General features: G+C 24.1%; 1 protein-coding gene across 1 annotated transcript; it reads right to left on the bottom strand.

Annotated features, from left to right (window-relative positions):
- Positions 1–8,137: 8,137 nt before the first annotated feature.
- Positions 8,138–9,655, bottom strand: LOC145842162 (BRISC and BRCA1-A complex member 2-like). The gene has a single exon (XM_082949559.1). The coding sequence runs from the start codon at positions 9,653–9,655 to the stop codon at positions 8,522–8,524; it is 1,134 nt and encodes a 377-aa protein (XP_082805685.1). The 3' UTR covers positions 8,138–8,521.
- Between the last annotated feature and the right edge of the window lie 224 nt (positions 9,656–9,879).

The raw sequence follows: 9,879 nt of genomic DNA, 5'->3' as shown, positions 1-9,879 counted from the left end.
AACTGATCCTAGTATTAAATGTTGTAATTGATACTTAGATAAAAGTTTTTAAAAAATCCTCTAATCCAAAAGGGCAAAACAGTTTTTCCTTGAGTCTTTAGCCTTTAAGTAGAAAATAATATTTCTGACCAAACTTTGTTATGATGCTTCATAATAATTTTTATTAAATGAGTTAAATAAGTATATTAAAATTACCATTTAGTTATTATAGTCATACATTGCTCTACGGTTTATTAAAAAACAACATTCATCTTTGATTTTCAATCTAGCATAACTATTAAGTTGAAAATAGTTATTTATTTAAGATTTATTATATTCTTAAAGCAGTCTATTTTTTTAATGTAATATTCTAGTAATTTTATTAAAAAAAAAGTTAAGTGTTTTAATGTTACTTAATTTAAGAAAGTTTTTTTTTAGTTATTGTGACTTATTCTTTAGGTTGCCATATAACCTTATAGCAAAAACAAAATAAGACTATAATGTTTTTTTCTTGCTAAAAGGTTGCCAGAAAACATACAGTTGGCAAAAAACTGGAATTTAAAAATTTTTATTGAAAACCTGGAGTTTCAAATAATTTTTAAAAGAAAAAAAGTGAAACTTAGACTAGATACAAAAAATCTACCATATAGAATATATTTTTTGTTTTATTTAGATATTTTTATTATAGACTAGCATTTTAGTATCTTTCCGATACTTTTATACCATAAATTTAATTTTATACTACATATAAACTAAAAAACTTGTAATTCAAAAATCTGGAAGAAATTTAGAAAACCTAGAAATAAAATTCAAAGCACCTATGTCTACCTTGTTGCTTTTTTTAACTTAAATATGAACATTTATAATAAATTTTTGTGGCATAAATTTTACTCAAGTAAGTTTTTTCAATATTGTATTTATTCACACGTTGTTAAGAAAGTCTTTAGCAAGTTTAGTCGTTTCTAGATGTTTAATAGTATTAAACAGACATGACTTTTATAGTATTTTTTTTTTCGACTGACGAGTTTTCTGCACATAAACATTTTAAGAGAGTCTGTAATAATTATAGTACATATACCTTATAATTGCAAAAGTATGTAGGAATATCTATAAATGCATTCTTTTTGTGATTTTTTGTATATATAACATTTTAAATTTATTAACACAAAAACAAATTTTCAACTTGGACAGCTGTTTTTGCGTACAACACGCGTTCTCAACAAAAATTTTATTCTTTAAACTTACAAAAAATAATACAAAATTATACAAATTTAGTTATTGTGTTACGTCACTATTAATATATTTAAAAATGGAAATCCATGTACAGCTAAATAAAAACTAATAAAAGTTTAATTCGACTAAATGTTAAGACTTTTTATTTTGTTTGTATTGACAAAAATTTAATTTATTAGCCAACATTATTACTTAAAGTCAACTTTCAGAAACTTTAGTAATTTATATCTCTCAATATACTTTTCTTTTTAGTAAGAAAAATAAACTAATTTTATAACAAACAAGTTTAAATCTTAATATTTTACTATGTTAATTTACATTAGTTTTAATCTAGTTATTGTCTGTAATCTAATATAGTTTCAAGTCTATAGCATTGAAGACATTGGAAATAAAATATTTTTTTAATTTGACACCCTAGCTTTAATGTACTATTAACTAATATATTTTATGAACTAGTAATATAAGTTTGCCACTGCATGAGACTAAAAAAATAGAGCTTTTCATTATATTTAAATGATAAAATAAAAAAATATTACTGTTTTAGATTAAGTCTAAAACACATACAAAAAATAGTGCTGTGATAACATTATCTTTACAAACTTGCATTTAATTAAAAACAATAGTATATTCCAATTGTATTTATTTATAACAAATGCTTTAAATTTCATAAAAATAAATATATTAAGTTATAAGCAACTTGTGTTTAAAATTTACAATAAATCTACAAACTATATACTAATAAATCTATACTATGAATTTTCTAGAAAAAGTACAGAGAAGAAGGAAGCGATTTTACCAACCATTTCTATCTAGTTCTTCAGAATCTGAATCAGGTATATTTTTAAATAGTGTTGCTGAATCAATTTTAAACTTAAGCTGGACATGAAAAAAAAACGTTGTTACAGTTTAATACAAAACTAGAATATGGTTTATGGAGTTTTAAAACAGTTTAATTATATAATAATTAAATTATTGTTACTAAAGATGTATTTTAAAAATACGTTTGCAAAAAATAGTAATGTTTTTTTTAAGTTATAGTAGTAAAAAATAACGTTACGAGTATTTTAGAATAATATTTCGATATTTTTCAGACAAATTTACCACACAAGTAACAGCCACTCCAATTGCAATAACGCGCGTTTTGGACGATGTGAGAAAAATAAACATTGACAAAAAACTAGTCAAATCGACTTATTCCAACAACAAACTTTCTTCTGTACTTTCACGGTCTAATGTCGCTACCACTCCTCACAAAAGCAGGTTCGTCACCAGATTCAAAAGAAATACAAAAAACATTTCTACAACATCCGTCCGTAAAAAAAGTGATTCTTGTTCTGAAGTTATAGTTATTTCTGATGAAGATGACGTAATATTAATTTCATCTGACGAAGACTAAGTATGTATTTTGTTAGTTTGTTTTGTGCTTAAAAACTTAGAGTAGAAAAAAAAGTAAATAAATATTTAAAAATGATTATAATTATTTCCTTTCAAGCATACTTATACCTTTAATCATTTTAATTTAAACAAATAAATGGGCCGTATTTTATTTTACGGTTTCAAGGTTTAATTGGAATGACTATCGATTAAAATCTAATAGTTAAAGATCGGTCAATAAATTAAAATTGGAAAGTTTTATGACTTTTAAGATCTACTACAATTTTAATCAAGTTGTTTTTGTGCTTAAAATCGTTCTTTTTTCTAATATAATGTTTGAAATTTATATCATAACTTATGCACTGTTATTTAACGACATGAAAATATTTGTTAAACAAAATATGATAATTTTTTGACGCGCTCCGAAGTTAATTTAGTAAACAGTTTTAGTTTTAAATAACTTCAAAAAATACTTTTAAAAGCAATTTTATCAAAAAGAAACCGAAAATTATTTGTATACAAAATGGATTCAAAATAAAGATTTTTCAGTATGGAAGGTGTTATACAAAATTATGATATTAAATTAATTTAAATGTACTCTTTTAAACTTAAAAATGTAATTTAACACACTGTTTGGTACTAAATAGTTTTAAAATAAGTTTTATAACGACAAAAAACTAAGGGATATGATATCAATTTATTAGTTCCAACTGTTTTATTTTGATTTTAAAGTATAATACAAAATGAAATCATTCAAAACTGTTCTTTCATTGCAAAAATAATGAAATCAAACAAATAGTGTATATGGCGTAAAATATATTGTTTATTGAACGATAAAAAAGCGCTCAAAAAGTTTGGTCTAAGGACCTGGTGCAAAAGCAAAACTTAGTTTATTTGCAATTACCTTATAGCAGTTATTCATGATAGCATTTTGTCTTCGTACACAACTTCTTTATTGTTTATTTTTAATAATTTTTTTTTTTAGGATTTTTTTAATTTATTTTTGTTGTGTACTAAAAGAATAAAGCTTGATTTAAATCTTTAGCATACTATAAAAGTTACACAAAAATTTGAACACTTACTTTTTTCAATTTTTAACTGAGTTTTGCGAAAAGTTTCTTGTAATAAATATCAATATAAGTTTAAAACAAAAGTGTATTGAACAATTTATTTGGGTTTAAAATCAGTATTTAAAATACTTTCGCTTTAAATTTAAAATGATTAGACAGACTATAAAATTGTTTTGAAATATATGTATGGAGTTTATTTGGTTTAGACAGACAAACTTATTTTTTATAAGGATAGAAACAATTCATAAAGCTTTTTTGTAAGTTGATTTTATAAAATTTATTGAAATTTTAGTTTTATTATAGTTACTGTTAAATATGCTTTTACAATTTAAACTAAAAAAGTGATATTTCTAAATTTAGAATAGTTGAAAAAATAACTAAACTAAAACTATTTAACTAAAATAAAAACCTACTTCTTCTAAAGATAAAAAAAAGAACAATGATTTTTTATATTATTTCATGTCAAGTAATTTTAACATATGTAGCTGTTTAACAGTTGAATGATAGAAAATTTTAAAAGTTTTATTGCCTTAAATTTATATTGTTGTACAACAAGCTGTTTTAAGTTTATATAATTCATAAATACTTAAAACAATAAACAGAATAAGAAGAATTCAACTTTCTAGAAATTCAAGAGTCGCAGATATTTTTCACCTGAAGTATATTTTCATACTGCTTTCAAAGTTTATTCTGTTTTAAAAAAACTTGGATTTATAATCGTTTTCATTAAAACACTGGATTTTTGTGTTTAAAAAAAAGAGACTATATACTTTTTTCATCATAAAAAGTTATAATTTTAACACAGCTTAAAATTTTTATAACTGAAATGAGTTTTAAGTCAAAATTTAAGCTAATGAGAGTTATTTAAGTTGTAAATTTATTTTATAAATCTTTTTCTGTATCTAATGAAGTTCTGTAAAGTATATAAAAAGCTGATTTTTTTATTTATGCTTGCTGCTTTTTTTTAGATTTTCACTGCTGCGTTTCAGCAAGTTTAGCTTCTCTAATTAAAAACCTAATCATATTTAAATATAGACTTCTGTTGTTTTATTACACCTTTCATGAAAAAAAGTGTGAACAATTGTATGTAACATTCAATAACTTAATTAACGTATGTACATTTTTAAGTTGATAGTTTTTTTTTTATTTACTAATAAGTAATAAATATTACTGATTTACGAGTGAATTTGTTGAACTAATAAGACGTCTCTTAAATAATTCAAAGAGTGTAGGTTAAAATAGCGAACTGAGTAAATTTTTATGTTTATTTTTTAATTATAAAAAATGTTAAACGTAAATTTGTTTTTGAAAAACAAGAAACATTTTTAATCTTGTAAACATTTATTTATAGCTACAAATTTAGTCTCAAATTTAAAACAATGTTTCTAAATAAAGTATTTAGAATTATTATTAATTATATATATATATAGATCATCATTATTATTATATAATTAAGTATTATCGATCGCTCATCAAATTAAAGTGACATAAAATACGCAATTTACGTCGCATAGATTTTACCATAACGTTGTAAAATTATATAGGTATAGTAAAGAATTTATTTTTAAATCGTGTGGCTTAGCAGGTAACTTCTATTTTCCCGAATATTTGTCTGGAAATATTAGTGTTTTAATTTTAGTAGAAGTATCAGGAAAACTTGTATTAATAAGAAAAAATCCAAACGATGGTTTGAAAAATCTTCAAGTTTATTGCATACTAATTTAGTTCAAAACGCTTTTAGACAAAAGTCCGTCTTCAGTGAACTTATGATAAACTGTTTATCTCAATGTTATGAAATTAAAATATAGTCTTAGATTTATTTTTTTAAAGTTTATGAAATTTATATGCAGCTTAGTTTAATTTATTTTAAGTAAAGTTTTAAACGGTGCAAAAATGTCATCTATATAAAAGTGACAACTTGTTCAAATGTGACGTCATGCAAAGGTGGATACTCGTTCAAAAGTGACGCTTTGTGAAAAAACGAAGCCCGTATAAAAATAACGCCATGCAAAAAGAAAAAATCCTTGCAAAAGTGACGAACAACTTGGGTGGGAATTAATCGAATAGTAATTGATCGGGTGGGAAAATTTAGTATACCTCAATAAGTACCTTAAGCAAAGGCAATCGTTGGGAGTTTATATTTTTATTAAAAACAAAATGAAACAAATTGATGAAATTGTTTGGTTCTTGAACTTTGCTTTGTTCCGAGGTCTGGATCTTTTTCCTATGCTTTTCAATAGTTTGAAGATTATTTTAAAACATGTCTCCATTTCTTAAAAAAATTGCTGCACATTTTAACACCATGTTAAAATTAATTCCATGATTTTCGTTTAAATCCTAGTCTGCACAATTTAACACGTCGTTAAGAACACTCATGTCATTTACTGTTGTTTTTGCCATAAAGTAATCTTTCTTATTAGTCGTTAGTTCTGGTTATAAAGTAAGAAAAAAATAACGGTAGTATAGGGTTCAAACGAAAAGTATGGAATTACTTTCAACTAATTTTGCTAGATCTCTCTAGTCAGCAGTACAAATAGGCAGTCTAGGTAACTCATTCTTCTTTCTAAAGACTGTGGGCTGATCCTGTTTTGTTTAATAATTTAAATCATCAGAAACCTTAGCTTTTAATGATAAACTGTTATAAAATATGAATAATTTCAAAGTTACTACTGACTTACTTGTAAAATAAAAACTTAAACACACTAAAATACATTCTACAACACATAACTACTACGTTGTACGGCATATTGAGCTTGTAAAACATTACAAGCATACTACATAAATGATTGAAACTGTACGAATTATAAACATGGGTATAACAATAAATAATCTTTTTTATTATATACCAATAAACTTTTCAGAAACTTTTCGTATAAACCAAACATACAGAACTGCAATTATGTTGGTTTTAAAAATTATGCTGTACTTATAAATAAAGAATAACTTTTTTTTTTCTAATACATAATTGATTTAACTTAAGTTAGAAATATTTTTTAAAGTTGATTGTGAAAACTATAACTAGCATACAGCTAATAGTTTCGCTGTAATTTGAGTTTTTATAGTATCTTTAATTTCCTTTAGCTGAACTATAAAACTCACAAATGTACAAATTTATTATTGACTAATAAAATGTAATTTTATTAATAAATAAAAAAGTTTCATTAAACAAGCAATGATAGTAAAGCAAATGAACTTGGTTACTTGTAAATTATCAAAAATTTAACAACTTCTGTACAATAATTTATCTTGTAAACATAATTTGACACTAAATACACAACAGGGTTCGTGCGCGATTTTTTTTATATAAAGTAAATTTATGAATTTTACCTGAAATTTTTACTCCCATAAGAATTAGTACTTATAGTTATATATCTAAGCTATGTTTTAGTCTTGTGAACATCTCTAATAACTTTAAATAAACAAACAGTAAACTATATGAATGAAATGCTAAGAGTTTTAATTTAAAAAGTATTTGGTATAAAGCTTCTAAATTTGAAATTAAAACAGTTAAACCAACTAAGCTCTAAAAAACATTGCTGATGTAAACTAATTCAAACAAACAGCTAAGTTGTTGAATTTAACTGTAATGTTTAAACTCTTTTTTATTTATGAATTTTCATAATTATGACGTATATAACCTAATCAAAACAAAATACAGAAGATTCTTAAAATTCTTTAAGAGATTTAACAAAAAGTTTTCAAGCATTTGGTTTTACAGATACTGACGGATTTTGCCTTTAATAACTAAATTTATATTAAGAAAAAAATTCATATCTTAATAGATTTTCTCAATAAAAATTATTATCAATTTTATTAAACTCAGAAGTTTTCAAGCATTTAAATGACATGAACTGAAATTCTAAATTTTCAAGCAAAAAAACTGATAATTTACATTTTTTTCAAAAAACTGATTTAGCCAGATGCGCACGAACCCTGATACAAGGTATATATGAATAAGTAAAAGGTTTAACTATATATTTATGATTTAATAAATGGTAGATTGAATTATACAAAGTAAAAATTAAATTTTACTTATATTTTAACTAGATTATATAAATTCAGATATTGTTTGATTCAATAGTTGTAATTGTTATACATTATATTATTTTGATAACAAAATGCTATATTATGTTTTTCACAAAACTGATTTACTTTGATAAAAACAGTATTTTTTTATAGTATATGATTGGCTGTATTTTGTTTATGAAATCACTTCATTTACAAAAAAACATAAGATAATGTCATATCACATTAAAAAAAAAAAAATTAAATACGTAAATTAGACTTAGTTAGCCAAACAAAATAAAAAACTAAAATTATTTATTAAAAACATTAAAGTAACAGTTTACAGTTTGGCTAATTATGTAAACTTTTTGATAGAAAAATTGCTGAACAATTATTTTTTTTAGAAAATAGTTTAATAGTATTCACTCATTAAGTTTAAGTATTTTGAGGCAACTATTATAGCACTCGTAGTAAAAAACACAGAAAGTAGTACAAGCAAAACAATAACTTTAAACTGTAAAAATTTTCTATTTAATTAAACAACTTAACATTCATAAAGTATATCTATGAAAAATTGTTTTTAATGTAAATATAATTTTTAAAAATTTTAAAATACTGTTAAAACTAGCAAAACTTTATTTAAACGTTTAAAATTTAATCTTCTATTAAACTAGTAGTTATTTCATTTATTTCTTTAAAAACTGTAAGTAGTTACAATAAAAAGTTTTTAAACCGAGTTAATAAGTGACAAAGCTACTTATGTGTTTCATTTGAACTTTATCATTTATACTTTTGCATGTGTAAGTAATTATTTTATAGTCAATAGATTTATATTATTGAGCAGCAATTAAATACATGTTTCACATACAGATCATACCATTTGTATTGCAATTGTTCTTAAAAACTGGTGCTTTTTCTTCAATGACTTGTTTAACTTTCCTAGCTATATCACCAGCTGACCATTTCATGTCATAAGAGTATTTTTTACAAACCATCTGAAACAATTTACCACCTTCCTTGCAATAGTACGTAGACTCAAAAGTAAGAAGTGGTGCATCTTTAGGAAATGTTTTGTACATACTTAGATGCACAATAAAACTAAAATCATCAAAACTATAAAGCAGGCTCATCTTGAAAAAGTTTGTAGAATCATACTCAATAACTTTAGTTTTCATAAGTTCATGTACAGCTTTAAGAAACTTTTTACGCCTGATTTTGCTCTCACAGAGAAGTTTCAAGTAAGAGTAACATTTTTCTTGCATGTTTGATACATATATGGCAACTTTATCATTACTTCCTTGCATAGTTGCAGGTGTTATTAAGCTCATGCTTACAACTTTTTCAATATGTGGTGGTAAGTGTATGTAAACATTGTTAGTTACAGTTGGTCCCTTTAGTTCAAAATTAATTTGTAGCATTGGATTAGAATAGTTCCAATTTTTGTTTGAATCTGATATTGTGTTCTCAACAATGTCCATAGGAAATTCAACAAGAATAGTTATTTGCTTATTTTGATGGTATTGTTTTGAACAAAACACTTCAACTTTACTAAAACTCTTCATAAGCTCTAACACTTGGTTGTATAACTGTGAATCAAGTTTTTTAAGTTCTATAAGCTGGTAATTTTTATACTCTTCAACAAGGTCTTTTAAAACATTAATTAATGCATTAGGCTCATTTTTGTTCCAGTTAAGTAAGCTTTTAATTTGCTCAAAGTCAGGATCGAAGTCTTCACTCAGTTCATTTTGAGGAAAAACAAAATCAGGACCAGAATCTAGATCAAAACTGTCGAAAATCAGGTTCCATTTCACAATACTAGTTGCAATATTTAGGGAAATTTCAAAATTGTCACATTGTTTTTCCTTGATGTCTGCAGCACCACCAAAACACCTCTTATCAATGTGAATGTTTTGTACACATAAGTTTTCAATTCCCTGCTTTAGACCATTAAGCTGTGTTTGTATAGTAAAGTAATCTGGTTTTTCATCAAACATTATATCTATAAAGCGTAAAAAATGTAATGCATTTGTTAGAGAGCAGAGAAATGATAAGATTATTGAGCAAATATTCTAAAAACGGCAACACATCTTGAAAAAAATTCTTAAACAAAGGTTACTGTTGTAAATTTTTACATTTATTTTTACAATTTTTACATTTATGTTTCAATCATGGGGTATGTAAATGTTAATTACACTGTTGTTATTTTTGTTTATAAAAA

The sequence above is a fragment of the Thalia democratica genome, chromosome 8, assembly GCF_965202585.1.
Source record: "Thalia democratica chromosome 8, ktThaDemo2.hap1.1, whole genome shotgun sequence".
In the NCBI taxonomy this organism is placed as follows: Eukaryota; Metazoa; Chordata; class Thaliacea; order Salpida; family Salpidae; genus Thalia; species Thalia democratica.
This window is presented reverse-complemented; position numbering and strand designations above follow the sequence as displayed.

Bases quoted from the DNA above. Each gene is read 5' to 3' on its own strand.
- LOC145842162 (XM_082949559.1), bottom strand. From the start codon at position 9,655: ATGTTTGATGAAAAACCAGATTACTTTACTATACAAACACAGCTTAAT.